The 26,824-nt window shown below is 39.7% G+C and overlaps 1 protein-coding gene and 1 long non-coding RNA gene across 2 annotated transcripts in view; one reads left to right on the top strand and one right to left on the bottom strand.

Annotated features, from left to right (window-relative positions):
- Positions 1-26,824, top strand: part of LOC134586612 (uncharacterized) — an 880,984-nt gene that overhangs the window by 154,384 nt on the left and 699,776 nt on the right. The gene's annotated exons all lie outside the window — the stretch shown is intronic.
- On the bottom strand, positions 5,404-19,130 carry MSL2 (MSL complex subunit 2). The gene is made up of 2 exons (XM_063442229.1): positions 17,939-19,130; positions 5,404-10,397 (listed from the first exon to the last, which is right to left on the bottom strand). The coding sequence occupies exons 1-2, from the start codon at positions 18,078-18,080 to the stop codon at positions 8,797-8,799; spliced, it is 1,743 nt and encodes a 580-aa protein (XP_063298299.1). The 5' UTR covers positions 18,081-19,130; the 3' UTR covers positions 5,404-8,796.

The following is a 26,824-nucleotide window of genomic DNA, read 5'->3' on the forward strand; positions in this document are numbered from 1 at the left end:
TTCTTGATCCAAGGAAAAATCGGACTGCCATTCTGGGATCAAGAAGAAGTTATTGTTGCAAAATTGGAAGTTCTTCAAAACGGTTTGTTTTTTTGCCTTTTTTTGGATCAACAGCAAAGAACAATTGTTAGGAAGGCTGAACTTGATAGATACGTCTCTTTTCAGCCTACGTAACTATGAATAACATCCTGCTTCACAGAGGGTGCCGAGCTCTTTGGATTAGAAGACAGCCTGAAGAAGACAGAAGTCCTCTACCATCACCCCAACATTAACATAGGTGCATCAGAGCTTAAGACAGTCTATCAATTCAGCTACCTTGGGTGCATCATCTCTTCAGATGCAAGATCGACAAAGAGACTGGCAAACTCAAACAGAGCTTTCAGCAAACTGTATAAGAGATTCTGGAGCAACAAACATTTAAAGAGAGGCACAAGGAGAATAGACAGTGACATTGTGGCATCAAAGTCAGACCAAATTTTCCCTTGCAACTCCTGAGTCCGGATCTGCCGGTTACACTTTGGCCTCGTCAGCCACCAGTGAGTCTGCAGACATGGAAAACCTGCTTCCTAAATCTTTCTTTACAAAGTCAAGCCAAACCACCAATAATAGGAGAATAGAGATAGTTAACAGGGTATAACAAAAAAGTGTTTCTTTTTTTGGTTTATGAAGTCAGAATAAAGAATTATACTCAACTGCAACCCAACATTTACTGGAAGGATTAGTGTTGGGCACTGGGTAAACGTTTCGTACATGGGAGGTATATATTAAGTGGATAAGAAAACACAATTATTGTTAGCTAAAGCACTGAACACATTTTACCAGAAAGTGGAGGAGCAGGGGTTTAAGTTAGTGTAACTAGGAAGGATGGGAGAAGAGATATAAGACGGGGTGGCGGGAGGATGGCATGACATTGTGGGAGAGAGAGGGGAATTCAACGAGGAAAATAATATGTGGTGAAAAACAACATGCATTATAGAAACATCTTCCAAACTCCTGGGTATGCATTGCCAATGGAAAGATAACAGCTCAAGAGTTTGTCCAATTTGGGGCAGAAAGGCAAAACAGAAGGTAAAAAACACAGTTTAGACAGAATTATTGTTCCCACCCACCTTATTAGTTATGATGCAAGAGATCAATAGGTGCTGTAGCAATATGGACTTTAAGATAACGCCATAACCCAAAGCAATGATACAGTCATCTGTGGTCTGCTGTTGTAAGGCATTCATTTTATGGTACAATATGCTGTGAAAATATACCCACCTGCTTGTCGCAAGGGTTTTAGTAAACTAAAAACTGCAGATACGTGAAATGCAAAATATAGACTGTTTGCCTGACTATGCCTGTGTGCTCTATTATGATCCACATACGATTTATCTGTGGCTGTAAGCATTAAATCGGTGTTCCTAATGGAGTGGACACTAGTGTTCTTAGAGATAAAATGTCAAGGCTTTGTTTTTGTCAAGACTTGCGGTTTTAATGAAGGCTGCAACTAGCACTTGTTTTTATAATTGATTAAAATCTGTTAATCAGAAGGCAACCCAAAAAAAAAAAAAGGAAAGTTTTCTCACCCTCTACTTGCAACCAGTTTTTAAACAAATGCTGAACGTGAATTCACATTTTACTGGAAAACCCGTTTATAATAATGGAGAAAGGTAGGTAGACACAGTAACAAGCCTCCTCTATCGAATGTCCATACTTTTAGCTTTCTGCCCATGTACCCCACTCCTGTCGTTCAGCCCACAAAGGGATTTAAAATTACGGGTACCCTATGTGGGTACCTGTCTGGCAGTTTTGAGGATACACTTGCAATAATATGCCCTGCTTAGATCCGCTCCTTGTTCTAATCAGAACAGAATATTGTGCATATCCTGTGTTTCAATGGGGCAGCACTAAGTAGACAGACCTGCAGGGACTGAGTGTGGGGGGAGAGCAATAGAAGTTTGAGGTGTAGAGATTAGGCACCAAAAGTCAAATTCTAATCCAAAATGAATAAAAGCAAAGCAGCATAATTAGCAATTAGTGAGACGTTAATGGTTTTACTTAATATATTTATTAGTGTAAACAATGTTTTGCCATTTCAGCCTTTGTGCCTGGGATTTCATATAAAATGTTTTCCTATTATCGAATAGGTTACATTGCATTTTTCAGGTAAACAAACATCCTCCCCCGGAAACTATAGCATTGTGTTTTTTGGTTTTTTTTAAATGTTATATTGTAATTTTCAAATTCAGGAAAAACACACACCAAGCTGTAACGTTATGCTTTATATTTGTTTTGTCTTTTTATCTTATGTTGGCAAAAATCCAATATACAAAGCAGATCTTTTTATTTTTTTAAAAAACATTTGTTTTTAAATTACAACATATGCCAGGCTGTACTGGCACAATGAGAGCATATGATGCATATTTGTTTAACTCCCATGTGGCCCTGTGCACATATTGCACCATGGAAGGAATTATGGATCATCCCATAAGCATTATCGGTTCACAACACCAGCCAAATATCAGTGCTGCTGATGTACAAGTTTTACACTGACCTCTGCTGCACTCCTTTACCCCATTTAAATTTAATGGCATTTATTTGGTTGAAATACTGATGAACTGTCACTTAATGATAGCTAGGTTGATATAATCAGTAACCCCATTGATGTTATATAATATGTATAAGGTGCCCTGCCTGCAAGGGGAAGTTTTTTTTACATTTGTAGGCAGCATGTTGTGCGAACTGACAATAGATGCAAAATATGCACAGAATTGACACTAGGCAGCCCAGAGCCAGTACAGAACACAAATACAGGTTGTGCCAAACATAAAGTACAATAAATCCACAATTTCTTGAGAATTTCCTTGCTGACAACCAGACTTTGAATGATTGGAGGTATATGCAATAAAACAGAATAACCAATGATAGTTTAGATTATCTACTGCTTGGTGCAAGACATACAACAGAAATATATATGGTATAATACCAACATTATAGCACTAATAGAGATATAAACCAGCTCTGACAAAAAAACAGTATGAGTTATAAATACAGTAATGAAAAATTCCAAATGTATTGGCACTCATAGTGGTGCTGGTATCATGGTAGCCTACAAAAATACCTTAAATATAGTAATGTGTGATACCGCACTCAAGTATGATGCAAAAAGATTTTGTTTTATATTTGAGTGCGGTATCACACATTACTAAATACAGTAATAGATTAAAAGAAAAAAAAAGTAGTCTACTCACATTTGATAGAGCAGTAGCACTGCTGTATCAAATGTGAGTAGACTCGGCAAGGAAATTCTCAAGCATTTGTGGATATATTGGACTTTATATTTGGCACAAACTATGTTTTCTGTACCGTTTTGCTTTCTCTTTGCCAGTAAGGGGCTGAGGGCATCCCTTACAATCCGTGTTTGCAGCCTGTTTCTCTATACATGTATTAGTTGACCTTTAGCGCTTATCCTATTTTTGAATTGGCACGTGTGCAACTAGTCCCGTGTATATATGTGCCAATATCGCAGTATGTGAAGTTTTTCCAAGCAGAATCACTGCACATACATACTCCTTCCACCATGAAGTGGTCATGGTGGCTGGAGTAACTTTAGTCTTTAGACCTATTTGGATGGTATCTGATGTTTGACTTATCCTGTTATTCAATGCATACTCACAGCATACTCCAGGTTGCAGGCAAACAATCTTAAATCAAAATCTTGTGTTTTAAAGGACCTGCCCAACACAGTGTGCTTTAGAAAAGCAGCACCACAACATTAGAAAACTAACATTTATTGATAAAATGACAATTCAATACATGTGCCAAAATGTGGCAGTGAATACCAGCACTAAAAAGAAAAAAACAACATAATGTCAAAAGTGACATTGAAAATAAAGATTTCAATAGTCTGTTTAAATAGTTGTGTTTTGTAGACAGAAACAAACAACTCTGAACACTGCATTAACTGTGTGCATCTTCTGAGGGGAAGGGATTCTGTCATTAATGTAAAATGTAGTAAAGCAGGAATGGCTAATAGCACTGCAGCTGTTCCAGATTACATTTACCTTGGAACAAAAAAGTTAGTCAAGAATCGTGGGCAATGCAGTTGACAGCAGCAGTGGCGAAAGTTAGCTTTTAGCATTATGTAAGAAGGCTCTAAAGAGGGGGGGGGGGGGGGTGGGGGATAAGAGTGCAATAAATGGTGTTTCTACTTAAAAGCTGTAGTTACAGTCTCTTAAAAATACATAGCTTAACGTGCCCATTCTCCATTCCAGTACAAGACAAAAGTCATATAGATATTTCAAGGAAATTCTTCACAAATACAATGGAGGAAGTGTAAATAGTATTTTGGTCATTGTAGAAAAGCACAGCACAAACAAAAATTAACAAAATACTTTTTTTTTTTTTTTTTTTTTAATAAGACATCACAGGAACTCATTTAATAATAAAATAAAAAATAAAAAACGGTGCCAGTTAGGCAAATAAAGACAAGAAATACTAATTAGCATTTTTTCACAATTTACTCTTTATCAAAAATAGTTTTGAATTCTTCTTGCAAAAGAGGGGGAGGGGGAGGGGGAGTTATAACAGACTGGACGCACATCACATCTTCCTATGGCTTTTGCCTCAGAACCCCACACTCTCACATACAATATTAAAGAACTTATATTATAATTCTATTTAAACTACCTGACCAGATTCACAAAGATGACACTAGGGTACACACATTACAGAACCAGACAATGTGTCACTGAAACTGCATCTTATGTATGATTGGGTAGATTGCCATATTGGTACAATCCTTTTATTCACAATCAGAACCAGTATATTCAAGGTTATGTTGGGTAGGTTTTAAGCTTAGACCTTTTCTAACCAGCAAAAAGCTCACCTGCGGAGGAGTAAGCTTAATTACAATTTGAAAGTCTCTTGATGTAAACAAGACAACGTAGTTTGCAAAGTGCAAATAAAACAATGCAAACTTTAAAATGATTGCCCTAATGCAAACATTGGATTTACTATCATCTCTCTGGTAACACATGACAGTTGGTGGATGTAACGATTCAATCATTAGAATAACATTGCACTTAATGAAAAAACATCCATGGGTTAATCAGCCTACTAAACGAATAGTGGCCAAACTAGACTTTACTGCCTGACCTACATTCTAGAAGCGCAAGACATTTCAAAGCAAACCACTTTCCATAGTTTCACCTTTTTCTTGTATGCACAATGCAATGGTTAAAACAAAATTAGGCAACTTATAACCGAACTAAAATATTGAAAATATCAGAAGAGACTACTTCACCATCCAAAATGCCTGAAATGAAATAAGATCCTAGTTTAACCCCTTAAGGACCAAACTTCTGGAATAAAAGGGAATCATGACATGTCAGACATGTCATGTGTCCTTAAGGGGTTAATTGAGACTTATATGGAATTCTAACCTAAAAAATGGGAAATTGTCTTATCAATGCAGCGGTCAAATGTAACTGACTAAGCAGAGACACATTTTAGAAAACAATATATAGATTTCGAGGGAAAGTTTCAACCTATATAGAAGTGACCAGTAGGTGATTGAAATAAAAGCACTACAGACCAAAATCAGTTTGAAGTCTAGAGTTATTGAAATGTATCCAATGCTTTAGAAAGCAAAATGGGATTGACTTGAAACACTTTAGATACAAACACCCATAAATTAAATTAGAAAGTCAATGGGAAAAATAGGAACAAAATAATACCAAACAATGTTTTGCAGTTGCATTATGTACATCAAATGTAAGGAAAGACAGTCCAATCTTTGCTAACCACTTGGATTAAAAGAGACACTCCAGGCATGTATAGTGCAAGATTATACATTATAGATTATGGAAAACAAAACAAAAAAAAAAAACACCTTATGCTGAATTTTTCTGATGAGACCAGATATGAACTGGTTTTGGCAATACATGGGAAAAAAAAAAACAGACACACACTAAACAATCTCTAATCTGTTAATGCCCAATAACAACATTACGTGAGAATGCAGCCAGAAACATACAACTAAACTTTCCCTTAAATCTCTGCTGTGCTTGAAAACCTTACAGCTTTCCCTATTTTCCGAGAAACTGTGCAGCAATAGAGACAGTCACAGAGTTTTGTTTATTGAGAAAAAGAATGGGAAACAAATTTAAACATCGCAAAATTAGTGGAAATTACTGAAGGCTTCCATTCATTTGTGTAAACATTTCCATTACTTGTTATTTTTTTAATGATTAAATAACCATAAGCAGTTCATGCACATTACCTCTGTGGTTTCCCAAAAGGTGTGTATGAGAAATATACAGCTTGTTAGCCACCTCAGAGCAGGGGATTTGTTGGAAATGAACATTCACAACTATCTTTATTTTATTATTTAATTAATGCATTATATCTCTACAATACATTAAATGATGGATGATCAATCCACTGTAGGGCATGTCTTTAAATGACAAAATACCTTGGTTTACCAATTACTTAGTAAAACAAAACGTTATGATTTCTAAGAACAGTGTAATTTTCTTCTTTAAAACCTAGTACTAATTGTTCCCACAGTCATCTTGTGAAATAACTCAGAACTTCAGTAAAAGTAAGAATAAGTGTGATGCAGGACAAAAAACAACTTTAATTTATCACCCCATGATCGCTTTGCAGATGAACAGATTCACTAGGGGGCAGTGTTGTTATATCTTAGAAGAAAACTAAATAACAGAGTCCTGTCCAACTAAAAGTTAAAGCTAGCAGTTGCGAAAAATGTAAATAAAAAAAAAAATCGTGAAAATCAATTTGACCAGTTGCTGTTCATAAAGCAGTACTACTTTAATGCCCAATAACAGTCATGCCATCTTTGCAACTTGATCTGTAAAAATTCTATACAAACAAAGAACGTCCTATGTGCCATCAGCAATGCCATACAATGCTGCTAATGTTAATAGGACCTTCTTTAATGTAAGATTTCTAGAGGCCATGTTATATGAACAGACTATCATTGGTCTTACGATTTCTAAGTAATAACAGAAGAGAATTACACATTCTTTACATAGATAGTATATATGGATGTATTGCACTTGAAGGGATTCATTTTGTTTTTATTAGGCACGATCACTGCACAAATCACTTAATTTGTGCAGTGATTGTGCTGTTCTCATCTACTGGACATTTAAGTGTAACAGATTATACAAAGCCTAATGTGGATCCAACTGTCATAGCAGTTCCAATAAAACCTCTCAAATGGATATCTTACCACTTTGGTTTTTCACATCACTAAATAGTGTCATGTTGACTACACATTTCCACGTTACACAAAACTGCCGCTATAAATAGGTCACAATTACGGTTATATATTATTTTCCAATACAAAGCCGTAAAACTGACAAGGATGATATGAATGGATATAAATATAGAATCCAGACAAATTTAAGAGCCAATCAGATTTTGTTGTTGAGGAAAATGGGGAAGAGATACAAACCTGAACGTCTATATAAAATACTGCATGAGATTAAGTTTCATCAACATTAGTAGGAACCTAGATTTTCCAACTCCTGGAGCTAATATAAAACCCTGTGATGAAGATGGTCAGATAAAATTATACTAAGGGTGCAAAGTTTATTTAAGGTTTCTGAACAATAGATTAATTCAAATAAAGCAGCTTGAGTCGTCACTTTCAGTTTGTTAGAATTGAATTAAATTTTAGGATCACTGTGCCATGCATTTCTCGGTACAAATGAATAGAAGCCACTCTGTGCATGCATACTACAGTTGCAACGCAAATTAAATTACTGTACAGTTGTAGTTTGCAGGCATGAACAGCTATCATTCATTTGCATGGTAAATGAAGTGATAATGCACTTAGGTGATAAATGCATTCAAGCAGAACAACCCACTTTCAAATAGTTGGAGACAACTGACTGGACAAGATGGCACTGATTAGTATCACATCTAATTATTTGCTGTAGTAAATGCCTGCTAAACATAATGCATTAACAAGAAACGTAAGGTCAAACATACCTTGGAGTGTCCGTTTAATGCAACATTATTGTGCCAAGTTTTCATCACAAGGCTTGTGCATTGTGCCAAGAACAAAGGAGAAGACTTTGCCTGTGATATCAATACAATGCACAACGTTTGTTGATAAAAAAACAATGCAAATGAGCACAAATGAATAATCAATTGCACAGAAAGATGACTTTAGCTATACCATATACTCATATTAAGGGGGGGTCGGGGGGAATTGTTGATGGTGACCAGAAACATTTTACATAAAATGTCATGCACAGGAATTTTTAGAACATTTGTAGACACCCTTAGAAAAGAAAGGGGAAAAAATACCTAAGGCCTGAAAACTTTTAAATTTGAAGCTTCTCCTAAGTGATTTATAGACAGGAAATTTAGCACAGTATGTGTTTTCTACAGACGGTAAATTGTATGAATCTAACTGACTTGATGAACACACTGGACAGGATACAAAAGGTCGTTCTGTGGTTGATCGTCTTGCCAAAGATCGTGTTCTATAAATCAGGTGCATCAGAAAATCAAAACTCTCCCTCCAACCCTCATACCAAAGTCAAGGAAACAGACATTTTAGGGTAACAATTTCTCTTACAGCCAAACTTTCCCTTGTCCTACCCAACCTTCTCCCTCCCACCCCAACAAACATAAACACATAACTTATCAATGAACACACTTGATACAAGTGATCTATATGCAGAGGATCCGGCAATTTAACCAACCAGAGTCATAGCTGCCATAAAACAGAAGCCATCCCCCTGCTTCTTTTGAGCTAGGAATATCCAAGCCCAATCAACAGTCAAACCTCAAGTCTATAGCTTCATCTAGGCTTTTGTCATCATGGGGACTGGCAGCTAGAAATGTTGCTACTGGGGAACCTGCAACATTGATGACACTGGCGCTTGTGCTGGCATTGCGTACTGCAATGCTCGTCACATTAATGCCCAATGTAAGCCTGGTCTGCTCTAATGCCTTCTCTGGCACTGCAAAAGCCTCTAGCTTTTTCTCCCCATTTGCCATGTATGAGTTTTGGCAGCCACGGCAAATACAGTCCAGACAGGCTTTGCGATTTGAATAACAAGGACAGCGCTGGCCTCGACATGTAAGAACACTTGGATTTTGAGTAGCACGTCCACACTTGCAGCCTTTTTTCTCTTGAGGCTTTTTATAAACAGTTTTGGTTGGGCTTCCAGGCACCACATTATTGCTGGGAATCTTTTCCTTCATTTTATCTTTAGTTTTCAGCAATGTTGGTTTAGATTTTGGATGCGTTTTCTTGGGACCGTGCTCTGGATTTTTCTTTAACGGTTTGTTTGACAACAGAATTGTCTTGCTGATTTTGGATGAATTGCCCCCATTGGGGACAGTAACCACAGGTTGCAAAAAGTTCCTGTTTTCACGTGTTATCAACATAGGAGTGGGTGATCCGAGCGTTGGTCCAAGAATGATGCTGGATATTGGTAGTGGCAAGACCTTCTCGCTATCACTTTCAGATCGCGAACGTTTGCGGTTTGTTTTCACCATTTTAAGGGTGGCAGCAGTGCAAGAAATCCCGTGGGAAGGAACATGGCTGTCGGACAACAAAACTGTGTGTGTAAGGGGTTGGGGACAAAGGTCTAGAAAAGTTCCATTAGAAGTTGAAGTTTCCAAGCTATGGTGCAGATCACAATCACTCACAGCACCAGAAACAGTTTCTAAAGTCTGCAAAACTTCCTCCATGCTCAAAAGCAATGGATCATTGCTTTTGAGATCATCGTTATAGCCACATATATCAAGTGCAGCCGAACTGAACTCACTGGTGGAAACTGGATCACAGACAGTCTCCAAAGTCTCTGATAGATCTTCTGTTTTAATGTTAACAGCTGTGCAACATAGATCTATTGGGCCAGGGCTTTCAGGAGAAGCTATATTTACTATATTGAGTTCAGCTTCAGGGAGCCCATTGCAATTAGTTAACCCATTAGTTACTGAACACTCCTTTTCAATGTCTAGTTTATCTTGCTGGATTTGACATAAACTTGTGTCAGATTCTGTCGCTGGTTCTGAATTAGAAGGTAGTGGGGAATGCGATGGGCATAGTGGGGATGAGGGTGCAGATGGAGTACCCTCTTGTTCTTCAGGAGGAGATTCTTCAGGAAGGAAAGCCAATAGGTCTGCAGAACATTCCACTGTATTTAAAACATCTTGTGCTAGGGGAGTCTGTGTGATGTACTCGCATAGCTTTTTATAGCAACTAACAAGAATACTCAACTGCTTGTTCTCTTCAAACTGGTCATAGTCTTTGCACCAACTACATGAAGGTTTCATCATCATCTTTTTTCCTTTGCACTGTTTGCAAACATAATGTTGGCAGGTGGAATTGGTAGGAGCAATAGGGTCTTCCAATAAATTTCCTGAAAAGAAAGAAAATAAAGATAAATAATTTGAAACATTGACAATTCTTAAATTCTACATTTCCCCTTTAGCTCTTTGATCAATATAAAACTGTAAAAAAGTATATGTGCAAATAAATGTTTTTATAATATAAATTTCATAGACAAATTCATTACTCTTTCAGCAGCAAGACAAGGTCTGGCTTCCTCTTTTCATTTTAAATGCTATGAACAGGGTCGTCAAAATTAAAGTAGCCACTACAGCTTATTGTGCTAAAATTCTGTTTTTGGAAACAGTTACCTCCAATGCATTTTCATCATCTGTAGAACATGAGTTTCACCATAACCATACGCTCTAATGTTTAAATGGCTTCAAAAGTATTTAGTTTATTGGTCAGGATTAATAAAAAAAAAAAAAAAAAGACCAGCTTTTGGGTAGACAGGGTGAGCGAGATAAATTCTATGGAGTCGGTGACCACGGCCCTCCACGACCGCTCGGGGGCCTGTACTAGAACCTGGACCTCTTGGCTGTTATACATAACCAACAACGGGACACGCAATTAAAGACCTTCCATTCTTAATAGAGAATTCCTCAGCTGAGGAAGACCGTGCTGCCCCCCAGTGGTGGAAATTTAATTCACAGTACTTTTGATTTATATCATTAATGGAGCTAAAAAATGGGTAAAATGGCAAAATCAAAATAAGCAAGCATTATTAAAGTGAAATAATAAGCAAGCATTATTAAACTGACATTTGTACTACTACCAATTTGTTATGCACATGATTTGCTACAACACAGCCATCATGAGAAACAATAAAACATGCTTTTGGATATGAAATAGTGGATCAACTGACCCATCATATAAAAAGCATGTATGTTTTTAAAAGACATTTTTTTTAGTGAATGTAAGATACAAAAAGACTTGTTATGCATGGCAACAACAATGGGAAGTCAGTCATATTTCAACCACAATGTCAAAAGGAAAAATAATATATTTTTGAAACTGAAACCAGATCATGAATACAGGAAGTTATGTTTCACAACTCCAATGGTTATGAGTTGCTGTGATGCCCCCATATGTGGCAAAACAGACTAATTATAGGAGTGCCAATTTAAAGGAGCACTATAGGGTCAGGAACACAAACATTTATTCCTGACCCTTCAGAGTTAAAACCACCATCTAGCCACCCTGGTCCCCTCATGCCTGCCTAAATATAGTAAAATATTACTTGTATTTAAGTCTAGAGCTGCCTGCTTGTCCCCGTTTACTTTAGACCTGCCCACTGCCACCAGCAGAAGTAGTAGCCTGATCACAATGCTTCACCATGGGATTGGCTGAGACTGACAAGGAGGCAGATCAGGGGCAGAGCCAGCACAATTCAAACACAGCCCTGGCCAATCAGCATCTCCTCATAGAGATTAATTGAAACAATGAATCTATATGAGGAAAGTTCAGTGTCTGCATGCAGAGGGAGGAGATACTGAATGTTTGGATGCATTTTAGGCAGCCATGACCCAGGAATGATCTCTTAACAGCCATCTGAGGAGTGGGCAGTGAAGTTATCACTAGGCTGTAATGTAAACACTGCATTTTCTCTGAAAAGTACAGTATTTACAGCAAAAAGCCTAAAGGTAATGATTCCACTCACCAAAACAAATTCAAGCTGTAGTTGTTCTGGTGACTATAGTGTCCCTTTAATCTCAGGGAAATCTAAAAATCTCAAACATGAGACCCACAGAAGAAAATACTGCGGACCAAAACAATGAAACAGCTGAAATCACATCCATATATCACAAAGTACCACACCAAAAGAGGACAGACAGAAATAAGCAGGACATGTCCCCACACTTACTTTTTAAGTTTTATTTAGCGTGGGAGGTGAGATTTTAGGGAGTGAGACAGGAAATAAGTGTAAGGCAATTTTCAATGCAGTACAGTAGTCTTCTTAATTAGGAAACATAGGATTGTGAAAGACAGGTACACATTACCATGGCAGCAAGTTAAATGCCAGACAAATATGGAAGCACGGTATTACCTTAAAATACAAAAGTGAAGTGCTATTCTTGTAGATAAAATTGTTAAGATTAATTTATAAGGAAACACAGCAGACTTAATGTGTTAGAGAGTACCCAAAAGAGAGTCCCATTTATATTTTCAGTAGTTTTAATTGACATCATTTATCAAGCCCTACTAGCTGCCCTCAAATTGGTTAGTTTAAGGAACACTGCCTTTCCTAGTGCAAATGTGATCTTACTGGGCAGAATATACAATTAGCATATTTTCCTTAATTGATTTTAGTGTATTACCGTTGGTGAGATTTTAGAAAAGAAACAAATAGGCATAACTGCAATGCAATGCAGGTAACACATCAGAAAGAAGGACAGGGGGGCTAGAGCACAGACTCTGTGGTTAAACTGTTAGTTAACAGTTTAACCCCTAAAGGGTAAGCCAGCACCAGGGGCTTTCAGGCAGCATAACTTAATTTTGATGACGTTGTTATAGTACCCAAATGGTTCTTTAAACTCCTAAATTGTAGAAAATGGAGCAGGTGACTGCAGAGGCATGATCTATACACCAAAAACACTCCATTAACCCATTTGTACCAAGGCTTTTTTGAGAGACAATGTGTTTTGTGAAAGATGATCAGACGAGGCAACCTTCTTCCATTGCTCTGCGGTCCATTAAAGAAATTTTCAGCAGTGGACAGGAGTCATCATGGGCACTCTGACTTGTCTGTGGCTTTGTAGACCCATAAACAGCAAATTGTGATATACTGTGTGATTTGACACCTATCATGGCCAGCATTAAAGGTTTTTTTTTTTAGAAATTCAAGCTACAGTAGTTCTTTATGATCATACCAGGGCTAGCCTTCGCTCCCCACATGCATCGATGAGCCTTGGGCACCCATGACTCTGATGCCAGTTCACCAGCTCTGCTTTCTTGAACATCTTTTGGTAGGTACCAACCACTATATACCATAAACATCCCACAAGACTTGCCATTTTGGAGATGATCTGACCCAGTTGTCTACTCATGACTATTTGGCCTGTGTCAAAGTTACTCAAATCATTTTGCTTGCCCATTTTTCCTTCTTCCATCATATGAAATTCAAGAACTGACTGTTCATTCACTAATATATCCCATCCCTTGACTTGTGTCATTGTAACAATATAATCAGTTATTCACTTCACCTATAAGTAGTTTTAATGTTGAGGCTGATCAGAGATTACTGTTAAAGGGACATGAAGCACTAAAATTTGTTTTTTTTTCCAGTGCATAGATGCTGTTCCGTTATTAAACTGTGTAAAACACTGCTATTTCTGAGTAATGTTTTTACATTTGTCAGAGAACATGCATTTAGGGACAGTCAGACTGAGCCACTTCCTCAAGGTCTACACATTCAGTTACACACACACACACACACACACACACACACACACACACACACACACACACCAGAATCACTTAATTTACCACTTTTCTAGAAGCATCAGATTGGACAGAGATTATCAACCCTGACATCACAGACAGAGAGGCTGCTGCAAAGAGACTCTCCCAATGCTGGATTACTTGTAAGTTTATTTTCTTTTCCAATCTTCAGTTTTTAAAGAAAGGGGAGCACCTGAACCTAAAGAGAGCAACTAACACTCAAATGATAAACTATATGTTTTGTTTTAATACTGGAGTGTTTCTTTAATCTAAGCAAAACTTCAAAACAAGAACATTAGGGCATCATGGCTGTATGCATGTGCAAAAAAGAAAAAAGAAAACCCCCCAAAAAACACATTTATACTATTTCCTCTATTTGCCAACCATTCATGATAACATTTGTTTCAAATGAACAATTATTTTCCAACATCAAAGGGCTCATCTTCAGACAATATTAGGAAAGAAACATTTCAAAAGTCACCTATTATTTTAGATTTGGTACAAAGAGTAATAACTTTGAAATTAAAAATAAGACAGCGACTGCTTATGATGAGCCAAGCAGTAAGAATGTAGCATTACTCATGTTCAGCAATTTCTCACTTATGTCAATAAAGAAAGCAGATGCATACACAACAGAGCATACCTTTTGTTATTTTGAAAATGATCAACAGTAAAAGTAAAAAAAAAAAAAAAACTGGTCGTCCAACTGAAAGGAATCAGCCAGCAAAATGAAAAAGTACATTACATTGTTTTAAAGTAGTTTGCCTGTTGCACTAAAACAATGGCAAGCAGCATCCATCTCTCATAGTTCTGCATTTCCTCCCTGCATTAGTTTACCCAGTGGCTATTGCATTTACCAACCACTCCCCCCTTCTCTTTATCTAGATGTGATCTAATACCACTACAGAAAGAAAAGAAAACTAGTCAAGGTAATGCTTCAGTAAAAGAATTCTTGTGCCACTGGAATAACCACCTGTTACATGCTCATTCTACTACAGATCTGAGAAGAAATCTTAGTAAAAGTATTAACACCTGCCACTCAGAATGGGCCTATTACTTTAGCTAACTTTTGTCATTGCTGTTGTATACAATGCATTCCATGATGCCCAGCTAATCAATGGGCCAGCTGAGCAACATATAGAATTTAAAACAGTCGTACTGGCCAATAGTTATCATTGGTTTCGTAAATAATAAAAAGGACTAGTATCACCAATGAAAACTAATCTGTGTTAATAAAAGTGTATGGTGTCTGGCCCCTAGTCTACTCAATTTGACAACCACTAATTTTTGTTTTCTCATAAACAGTAATTATATAAAATAAAAGTACAATGACATTTTGCATTTCACTCAGACAAAAAGGGAAGGTTATGACAAGCTACAAACGTTTAGGGGCAGGAAGTCTCCAAAAAACTCAATCTGAATGTGGTTTTACTGTACAGATGCGACCCCTAAAATAATATAAATAAGAACATTGCTATTGCTTGGCAACACCAATATTATCTCACCAACAATACTACACACCACTAGTGCAAGAATGACAGACATTTCTCAATACATTCTTTCATTTATAAAGGACGTCACATGCCAAGCTTTTACAGCACACAAAATTGCAAGACCTGTTAGATTCAGGCAACCACAAGTGTTAAATTGACTTTTTAGCATGGATGGATGTGACTCTGCCTTGACTTCTAAATATATAGCTTAGCTACAAACTCTGTTGAACCTGGGGGGACACTATAGACACCCAGACAACGTCATCTCATTGAAGTAGTCTGAATGCAGGGTCTCGGACCACTTAAAGGGATATTAAATTAAATGCTATTATAAATTGTATTCCTAGCACTATAGCTCCCTTCTGTCCCCCCCTCTCTGAAAGGTTAATAAATGCTTTACTGTACTTACCAGAGTGCCGTAAGTGCATTAGGCCCTCCTTGCTGCAATGATTTCCTATAGGGATTTTACAGATGCTGGATATCCTCATGTGGAGCATAAAGACTTCAAGCATCAGTTGGGCACCCGAAAGTCGCTTAAGCAGTAAGTGCCTCTAGTAGATGTCTGACAGCCACTAGAGGCAGTCTTAACCCTGCAATGTAATTATTGCAGTTTATTAGAAACTGCAATAGTTAACATTAAAGGGTTAAGTAGACAGGGACATTTCACCCTGACCATTTAACAGTGCAGCTGAAAACGGTTTTAGAGAAACGTCTACCAGACAGCCACGAGCTGCACTTCCTACAGTTTCATTAAATGACACACATCCTTTACATGAGTACATCCAGCCTAAAAATGAGGGGAAAAAAACAACAAAAAACACACATTCGACGGTCGCACATTAGATTCCCAAATCACTGTGATGTGTGTGGAGTAGCCTGATCCAGCACAGAGGTACATCAGTGCCGGAATCAGGTATGTGGGGGGGGGGAAAAAAAGGGATGTTAACCCTTTATTTGCTGCCCGAAGGGCCATGAGGCACATTATAGTGTTAGAAATAGAGTTTTGTATTCCTAACACTATAGTGTTCCTTTAATGTAGCATGTAATGGAGCTCGATAATAAAATCAAATAATCTGAAGTAATCTCTGGGAAAATGGCTCTTTAGTCTTATTTAATAAAATTTACTTAACTTACACATATGGATCGAGAGAACGAAATTTCAGAAAGTTACTTGCAAATGTTGTAAAATGGTGAGTTTTAAATGTATACTGCACTACACAACAAAGACTTGTTGCAGTGTTCATAAACCATGCAGAGTCGTTACACCAGCACGAATAGGACTGTTTAGAACATAAAAAAAAGGGTATAAAGTCAGCAGGGCATCTAGAATAATGATTGGGGAAATTTTATGGAAATAATGGCTGTAATTCAGAGAAATACAAACAAAGATATCATGAGACAAAGTAGGTACTACCTTGTCTTATGAGCAAAGACCAGGATGACAGTAGGCTGGTCTTCGGTTATCAACGTTTCTCAATACCTAAAGTCATCACTAGCAATGGTAGTGGGAAAGGAGCACTGTTGTCTTAGCCATAGACCTTAGTGTTTTTACTACTGAACATGAGTAAGGATCGAGCAGGCTACACGCAGATGAAGTACTAAGAACCGAAGAAAGAAGATGCAACTCCCATAAGGGAGAGCTGCAGGTAAGTATGGCTAATTTAGCTTCATCCAACCACCACACACAAGGCAGGAATGTCACATGCAGGAGTCTTTGCACAACTTATGAAGACTCCCATAATTACAGAGACAGACTTTAATGGGTACCACCTGCCTTCATAATATGGGAGGTTATATCTTCCCTTGAACAGCAGTAAAACCGTTGTCGTCATAGCAATGGGCACAGCATTGCAGCTGGAATTACATTCAAACTATGCAATAATGTTGGAGACTTTTGGATGAGTTAGCACACCCATATTAAAATAGGGGACACATATACACACACACACACACCTTTGCAATTAAGACAAATTCCTTTTGCCATTATGTAGTATCACTTGTTTGCTATCTAGCATACTTACTCCCACTATTCTCCCCTAGGACAACCAATCCAATCTCCACTTCTCTCATTCCTAGAAATGTCAAAGAATTGCTGTAAACCTTTAGACCCCTTTAAAGGATAGCTTTCAGCTATACCTCACCATTGTTCTAACACACCCTCATCTCTATAGGTAGATCAGCAGATTCATTCATATATCAAGATCACAATATCTACAGTTTTATTAAGTTTCTCTTCTCACTAAGTTACAAGCTTTTCGACTACTTGCAGCTTCCAAAGCAAAGATCGTTGTTCACTCAACTCCAAATTTTAGTAAATTAAGTTTGAATGGCAAAATTAAAAACTAAACCACCAAGTTGTGACTATACCAAATAGACAAACATTTTTTGATAAATACAAAAAATAGTTGTTTGTTTTTACTAAAATTTGGAGTTGTAGTGTACACGTTTGCATTGTGCTCTCCTTTGTATAACATTTACAGAAATTCCCAATAATAACCCTAATATCACAACAGTTATGCAGCAGTGTTACCATGTAGCAAGGTACACGTGATTGTTACATAAAGTATGTAGTGGTTCAAACTGGGATAGATAGGAGTACCCTATTACCAAACATAACCCCACTTGCCCCTTGTCTCACCGCAGACACAGCAAGCAAGTGCCTGCCTGAAGAAAGGAAGCATTTTGCAGATCTCGGCTGAGGACTGAGGATCCCCAGGATGGTAGTTCAGCACCAAGCGGCTTGCTGAGATGTACAGGGAAGTAGCATTCACCGGGTTCATTGCAGACTCTTCACACCACTAGCTCCAGTAAGCAGAAAATACGGATTATATATATGTATGTAATGAACTCAAAATATCCAATCCAGTATGTGATCGCAAATCTCATTAAAGCACAGGGGGGTCTATAGCAAGATTCCAGTACAATAGGGGCAGCCACAGCAAAAATCCCACCAGCTGCACAGAGAATTCATTAAAATCGTAAAGCAATAAATGGACTCCCTCCAAAAGTAAGGAAGATGCTGCCTTTTCATTTCCAAATCCAAATGATGGTCCAGGTCTGCAGCAGCCCCCTCCCAGTCCAAACACAGGGGGTCCCCTCTTGCAGTCCAGAGGTGTGGGGAGGGTCCCTTAAAGCTCACATGCTCCCCCCGGGTTTTCTTACCCCCAGGTCATTGTGTGAGAGCCAGGGGGGGGTCTTCCAATCCCCCCAGGGTTATAAGAGATGCAGATGATGGAGATACCCCGGCCTTAGCTTGCTCTGGCAGGGCTGGCTAGGTCATCCTGCTCAGGGGGAGTGTGACCCCAGTAATGGCATGCCAGGGCCCCCAGGAGTCACATGCCAGGGCAGCGGTACTGTGGCCCCTTGGATTACATGCCAGGGCAGCCGGGCTCCAGGAATCGCATGCCAGGGTGGAGGAGCTCACTTCACAGGGGCCCCAGGAATCACAGGCCAGGGGCCACAAGAATCACAGGCCAGGGGCCACAGCCGGAGCAGGTGTCCAGGGATGGCAGCGGAGACTCCGGGTTGGAGCAGGCCGGGGAGCCAGTCCGGGGAGCTCTGTCTGTGTGAGGCCGGCCAGACCCCCTCCTCCTGCGGACGGAGCAGCTACTCTAGGCCGTGGTTTCGGGCGAGGCCTGTATCCCCGTGTCGGTGCGGCCTGCCGGTTTCCCCGGTGCCAGCTCTCAGGAAGCAATGCCCGGTTTCCGCCCCGCTCGGGATGCGGCCTGCTCAGCCAGCCCGCGGCCTGTGACGGAGAGTGAGGCGGGGTGTCCCCGGTGAATGCCGCCGTGTCGGTGTGCTGCTCCTCGGTGAGGGAGGGGGGGAGGGTCTCGCTGTGTCTCCGGTACTCTGAGGGGGAAGGTGGGGGGGGGGGGCAGGATAATAATGATGGTGCGAGTTTCGCGCACGCGCCTGCTCTGTGGACAGCACGGTGCGGGTCGCGCGCTCAGTGGCGGGAAGCGGTTGGTCTCACTATGCTGGTGGTTGTTGGGCTGGGCGCGCGACTGCAACCAAAAAAAAAAATCCCTCAGAGTGCGCGCGCGCGCGCCTGCCTGCCTAGGATGCGCGAAACGTACGCCTGTCGAATGACAGGAAGGGAATTGGAAGGAGGCGTGGCCGCCGGGCGCCAGACTTGCATTACTGAGCATGCCCGACGGTTTCTGACTGCTTGAGGCGGAGGAGGGAACAGAGGTTTTTGTTTTGTTTTTTCCGGGGGGAGTGGCCGATTGTGCGCGTGTGTATGTGTAGATCTGTTAGTTGTATCGCGCATGCGCGTGGGTAGGGGCGGGGCTGGTGACTGGTTTATTATATTGTGAGGTTTTATAATAGAGGGGGTGGGGTTAGTGTGAGCTGTGTGTTATATGAGGGATCTCCACTATAAGGGACAGTATGTATTGTAAGACAGGGATAGTGTGGGTATATTATTATGAGGGATAGTGTGGGTGTATTATTATGAGGGATAGTGTGGGTGTATTATTATGAGGGATAGTGTGGGTATATTATTATGAGGGATAGTGTGGGTGTATTATTATGAGGGATAGTGTGGGTGTATTATTATGAGGGATAGTGTGGGTGTATTATTATGAGGGATAGTGTGGGTATATTATTATGAGGGATAGTGTGGGTATATTATTATGAGGGATAGTGTGGGTATGTTATTATGAGGGATAGTGTGGGTATATTATTATGAGGGATAGTGTGGGTGTATTATTATGAGGGATAGTGCGGGTATATTATTATGAGGGATAGTGTGGGTGTATTATTATGAGGGATAGTGTGGGTATATTATTATGAGGGATAGTGTGGGTGTATTATTATGAGGGATAGTGCGGGTATATTATTATGAGGGATAGTGTGGGTATGTTATTATGAGGGATAGTGTGGGTATATTATTATGAGGGATAGTGTGGGTGTATTATTATGAGGGATAGTGCGGGTATATTATTATGAGGGATAGTGTGGGTGTATTATTATGAGGGATAGTGTGGGTATATTATTATGAGGGATAGTGTGGGTGTATTATTATGAGGGATAGTGTGGGTGTATTATTATGAGGGATAGTGTGGGTGTATTATTATGAGGGATAGTGTGGGTATATTATTATGAGGGATAGTGTGGGTATATTATTATGAGGGATAGTGTGGGTATATTATTATGAGGGATAGTGTGGGTGTATTATTATGAGGGATAGTGTGGGTGTATTATTATGAGGGATAGTGTGGGTGTATTATTATGAGGGATAGTGTGGGTATATTATTATGAGGGATAGTGCGGGTATATTATTATGAGGGATAGTGCGGGTATATTATTATGAGGGATAGTGCGGGTATATTATTATGAGGGATAGTGTGGGTATATTATTATGAGGGATAGTGTGGGTATATTGTGAGGGATAGTGCAGGTATATTATTATGAGGGATAGTGCGGGTGTATTATGAGGGATAGTGTGGGTGTGTTATAAGGGATAGTGTGGGTATATTATTATGAGGGATAGTGTGGGTATATTATTATGAGGGATAGTGTGGGTATATTATTATGAGGGATAGTGTGGGTATATTATGAGGGATAGTGTGGGTATATTGTGAGGGATAGTGCGGGTATATTATTATGAGGGATAGTGTGGGTATATTATTATGAGGGATAGTGTGGGTATATTGTGAGGGATAGTGTGGGTATATTGTGAGGGATAGTGTGGGTATATTATTATGAGGGATAGTGTGGGTATATTGTGAGGGATAGTGCAGGTATATTATTATGAGGGATAGTGCGGGTGTATTATGAGGGATAGTGTGGGTGTATTATGAGGGATAGTTGGGTATATTATTATGAGGGATAGTGTGGGTATATTATTATGAGGGATAGTGTGGGTATATTATGAGGGATAGTGTGGGTATATTGTGAGGGATAGTGCGGGTATATTATTATGAGGGATAGTGTGGCTATATTATTATGAGGGATAGTGCGGGTATATTATTATGAGGGATAGTGCGGGTATATTATTATGAGGGATAGTGCGGGTATATTATTATGAGGGATAGTGCGGGTATATTATTATGAGGGATAGTGCGGGTATATTATTATGAGGGATAGTGTGGGTATATTATTATGAGGGATAGTGTGGGTATATTATTATGAGGGATAGTGTGGGTATATTATTATGAGGGATAGTGTGGGTATATTATTATGAGGGATAGTGTGGGTGTATTATGAGGGATAGTGTGGGTGTATTATGAGGGATAATATGAAAAGACTTGTCTCTACCCGTGTGTCTCATTTCCTCAATTCCAACTCTCTCCTTGACCCCCTTCAATCTGGCTTCCGTCCTCTCCACTCTACAGAGACTGCCCTTATCAAAGTTACTAGCGACCTAATCGCAGCTAAATCCAAAGGCCACTACTCCATACTAATTCTTCTTGACCTCTCAGCGGCCTTTGAAACCGTTGATCATTCTCTCCTTCTTCAAACTCTTCAATCGCTTGGTCTCTGTGACTCTGTCCTCTCGTGGTTTTCCTCTTATCTCTCCCAACGCTCATTCAGTGTCTCTTTTTCTAATGATACCTCCTCCCCTCGTCCTGTCTCGGTTGGAGTCCCCCAAGGCTCCGTCCTTGATCCCCTTCTATTTTCTCTTTATAATGCCTCTCTTGGCAAACTTATTACCTCTTTTGGATTCCGCTACCACCTGTAAGCTGATGACACCCAGCTATATCTCTCCTCCCCGGACCTCTCCCCTGCCGTCCTGCAACGTGTCACTGCTTGCCTTTCTTCCATCTCTGACTGGATGTCCTCCCGCTTTCTGAAACCCAATCTCTCAAAAACTGAGCTCCTTGTCTTTCCTCCTCCTAATACTGGTCCTCCTCTTTCGCTCTCCCTTCAAGTTTCTGGTACTAACATCAGTCCATCCTTGCAAGCGCGCTGTCTTGGCGTCATACTTGACTCTGGTCTCACCTTTGAGCCTCACATCCAGCATGTTGCCAAATCCTGTAGATTCCATCTTAAAAACATAGCCCGCCTCCACCCCTTTCTTGCACCAGATACTACCAAGGAGCTTGTCCATGCTCTAGTAATTTCCCGCATGGATTATTGTAACCCTCTCCTGATTGGTCTTCCCAAAAGCCGTACTGCACCCCTACAGTCTGTAATGAACGCTGCTGCTAGACTGATTTTCCTCTCTAGTCGTTTCTCTCACACCTCACCCCTCTGCCAGTCCTTACATTGGCTTCCTGTATGCTATAGGAGTCAATTCAAGGTACTAACTCACACCTATAAAGCACTGAACAACTCTAGCCCCTCTTATATCTCCTCACAGATCCATAGGCATGTCCCTTCTCGGTCTCTCCGCTCTGCCCGTGACCACCTCCTGTCCGTTTTCCGCACCCGTACGGCCAACTCGCGTTTGCAGGACTTCTCGCGGGCGTCTCCCTTCCTATGGAATAGCCTGCCTACCGCCATCAGACTCTCCCCTAGTCTTGCATCTTTTAAGAAGTGCCTTAAAACCCATCTCTTTAGGAAAGCTTATGGCCTCCAAGACTAACCCTTACCTCACATACCTGTCTCTTGTCCTCTCCTAAAGGGCAGCCCACCTTATTTGATTGCAAATTCCTATCCTAATGTGTTTTACACCCCACCTCCTATAGAATGTAAGCTCGATTGAGCAGGGTCCTCTTCAATCTATTGTTCCTGTAAGTTTATTTGTAATTGTCCTATTTATAGTTAAATCCCCTCTCATAATATTGTAAAGCGCTACGGAATCTGTTGGCGCTATATAAATGGCAATAATAAATAATAATAAATAGTGCGGGTATATTATTATGAGGGATAGTGCGGGTATATTATTATGAGGGATAGTGTGGGTATATTATGAGGGATAGTGCGGGTATATTATTATGAGGGATAGTGCGGGTGTATTATTATGAGGGATAGTGCGGGTATATTATTATGAGGGATAGTGTGGGTATATTATGAGGGATAGTGCGGGTATATTATTATGAGGGATAGTGTGGGTATATTATTATGAGGGATAGTGTGGGTATATTATTATGAGGGATATTGCGGGTGTATTATTATGAGGGATAGTGTGGGTATATTATGAGGGATATTGTGGGTATATTATTATGAGGGATAGTGCGGGTGTTTTATTATGAGGGATAGTGCGGGTATATTATTATGAGGGATAGTGCGGGTGTATTATTATGAGGGATAGTGTAGTGTTTTATTATGAGGGATAGTGCGGGTATATTATTATGAGGGATAGTGTGGGTATATTATTATGAGGGATAGTGTGTGTATATTATGAGGAATAGTGTGGGTATATTATTATGAGGGATAGTGTGGTGTTTTATTATGAGGGACAGTGTGGGTATATTATTATGAGGGATAGTGTGGTGTTTTATTATGAGGGACAGTGTGGGTATATTATGAGCGATTGTGTGGTGTTTTATTATGAGGGACAGTGTGGGTATATTATGAGCGATTGTGTGGTGTTTTATTATGAGGGACAGTGTGGTTATGTTATTATGAGGGATAGTGGGATGTTTTATTATGAGGGATAGTGCGGGTATATTATTATGAGGGATAGTGTGGGTATATTATTATGAGGGATAGTGTGTGTATATTATGAGGAATAGTGTGGGTATATTTTTATGAGGGATTGTGTGGGTGTATTATTATGAGGGATTATGTGGGTATTGTCAGTATATTTATACTGGCAGACATTTTGCCGGTTTGGCAGTGGGTGGTGTGGGGTGGCATTTCTTTGGGGGGCTGCACAGCCCTCCGTGTGCTTGTCAGAGGTAGCCTGACTGCCATTAGGTACCGAGATGATATCCTCGGACCCCTTGTGAGACCATATGCTGGTGCGGTTGGCCCTGGGTTCCTCCTAATGCAAGACAATGCTAGACCTCATATGGCTAGAGTGTATCAGCAGTTCCTGCAAGACGAAGGCATTGATGCTATGAACTGGCCCGCCCATTCTGTTATGGGCAAATGCAAATATTACAAGTTTTAGAATGAAATGTTGCATTTCTTAAACTGTGTTCTTTGTCTTTAAGAGATATTGCAAATTGACAAGGTGTTAAAAATGTAACATATTGTTTTTCATAGATTTTTCTTTAAGCAAAAAAGTGCATAATATGTTTGCGCCATTTTGTCCCAGACAAATTACAATAACAAAGATACATAAACAAGCTTCAAGGCTATACTACGACTCTTTCAGTACACAATATACTGTGGTAACCCCAAGTTAATGGAACTGCCCCAAATCCGGGAATCTCCCACGACTGTGCACTTACGTCTTAGTATAAGCAACAGATAAGCTATTCAGACTTTGGGAAGCCATCTTGTCCCAATTTGGTGGAAGTTCCCCAGGTCCGGGAGTTTCCCATGAAGTGTGCACTTGCTTTAAGTTATGGCCTTGTATCTAAAGGGAGGTCCTAAATTGATTTAAAGTAGACAAGTTACTTTTTCATATATGAACTATGGTGACCCTAAAATGATGACACCTAAGGTATAAATAGGTGTACTTTTAAATGTTAACACACAGAGGAGAGACTTGGAGACAGACACTGCTCCATCTTAAAATGACTGAGAGGCTGACATGATGACATGTTCAGAACAGGGCCGGACTGGACCACCGGGATACCGGGAAATCTCCCGGTGGGCCAGTGCACTTGGGGCCGCACAGTGCAGCAGCCCTTCCTCTCCTCACACAGTACACGCAGTGAGCAGCAGGCACTCCAAAGTGAAGTGTCAATGCTGCTCGCGAGTGAAGGATAAGGAGCAGGGAGGGAGGCAGTCCTGTGCCTGCCTGTCAGCCTTCACACACAGGAAGCATGTGACACGGTAATCAGGCAGAGCAGGGCAGCCCACGCGGGTCCTCTGCCTTTTGCTTCCTGTGTGTAAAGTGCTGGCAGGCAGGGAGAGGAGTGGGGCCAGACAGAGCTGCAGGCAGGCTGCTTCTCAGCCAGGAGCTGAGCGAGCACGGAGCAAGGTAGGATTCATAGGGTGTGTGTATATTTGAGTGTGTAATTGTGTGTGGGAGGTGTTTTTGAAGATATTATGTGAGTGTCAGTATGGAGTTCTGTATGTGTGAGTGTCAGTGTGGGTCAATGTATGTGTGAGTGTCAGTATGGATCAATGTATGTGTGAGTGTCAGTATGGATCAATGTATGTGTGAGTGTCAGTATGGATCAATGTATGGATCAATGTTTGTGTGAGTGTCAGTATGGGTCAATGTATGGATCAATGTATGTGTGAGTGTCAGTATGGGTCAATGTATGGATCAATGTTTGTGTGAGTGTCAGTATGGATCAGTGTATGGATCAATGTTTGTGTGTGTCAGTATGGATCAATGTTTGTGTGAGTGTCAGTATGGGTCAATGTATGGATCAATGTTTGTGTGAGTGTCAGTATGGGTCAATGTATGGATCAATGTTTGTGTGAGTGTCAGTATGGATCAATGTTTGTGTGAGTGTCAGTATGGGTCAATGTATGGGTCAATGTATGGATCAATGTTTGTGTGAGTGTCAGTATGGGTCAATGTATGGATCAGTGAAATAGATCAATGTTTGTGTGAGTGTCAGTATGGATCAATGTATGGATCAATGTTTGTGTGAGTGTCAGTATGGGTCAATGTATGGATCAGTATGGATCAGTGTATGGATCAATGTTTGTGTGAGTGTCAGTATGGGTCAGTGTATGGATCAATGTATGTGTGAGTGTCAGTATGGGTCAATGTATGGATCAATGTTTGTGTGAGTGTCAGTATGGATCAATGTATGGATCAATGTTTGTGTGAGTGTCAGTATGGATCAATGTATGTATCTGTATGGATTACTTTGTGTGAGTGTCAGTATGGATTACTGTGTGTGAGTGTCAGTGTGGATCAATGTATGTATCAGTATGGATTACTGTGTGTGAGTGTCAGTGTGGATCAATGTATGTATCAGTATGGATTACTGTGTGTGGGTGTCAGTATGGATCAATGTATGTATCAGTATGGATTACTGTGTGTTAGTGTCAGTATGGATCACTGTATGTGTGTGAGTATGGATCATTGTACGCCAGTGTATGTGAGTGTGTGGGCATCAGTACGTGCCAGTGAGTATCCATTAATCAAAAATCTGTGTTTATGCTTGTGTTTTTTTGTTTTTTTTAAATGACATGTTGAATTAAAAAAATAAAATATAGCTTTGCGTTATCTGTTATTTGTGAAAGTATTCTGCATAGATACATATGCACAAATGGTATTATATCACTATATATATATATATATATATATATATATGTATGTATGTATGTATGTATATAAATCACAAGCATAATTTTAATAATTATTATGTTTATAATATATAATATTTCCATGCATAATACACTTGGAAATTACACACACACACACACATATATATACACATATACATATATAATGTATGAAGGGTTTGACATTTGCCAAAGGGTTATTACTAATGGTTTTAATTTTAAAAAGTGAAAATCTAAATTTCATAATTTAAACCAAAATAGCGGATTGGAA

Source organism: Pelobates fuscus, chromosome 2 (assembly GCF_036172605.1).
Source record: "Pelobates fuscus isolate aPelFus1 chromosome 2, aPelFus1.pri, whole genome shotgun sequence".
Lineage (NCBI taxonomy): Eukaryota > Metazoa > Chordata > Amphibia > Anura > Pelobatidae > Pelobates > Pelobates fuscus.

Excerpts from the sequence above, each read along its gene's own strand:
- MSL2 (XM_063442229.1), bottom strand. The coding sequence starts at position 18,080 with ATGAACCCGGTGAATGCTACTTCCCTGTACATCTCAGCAAGCCGCTTG. Across the intron at positions 10,398-17,938 it reads ACTTGCTTGCTGTGTCTGCG|GAAATTTATTGGAAGACCCT; the intron begins GTGAGACAAGGG and ends CTTTCTTTTCAG.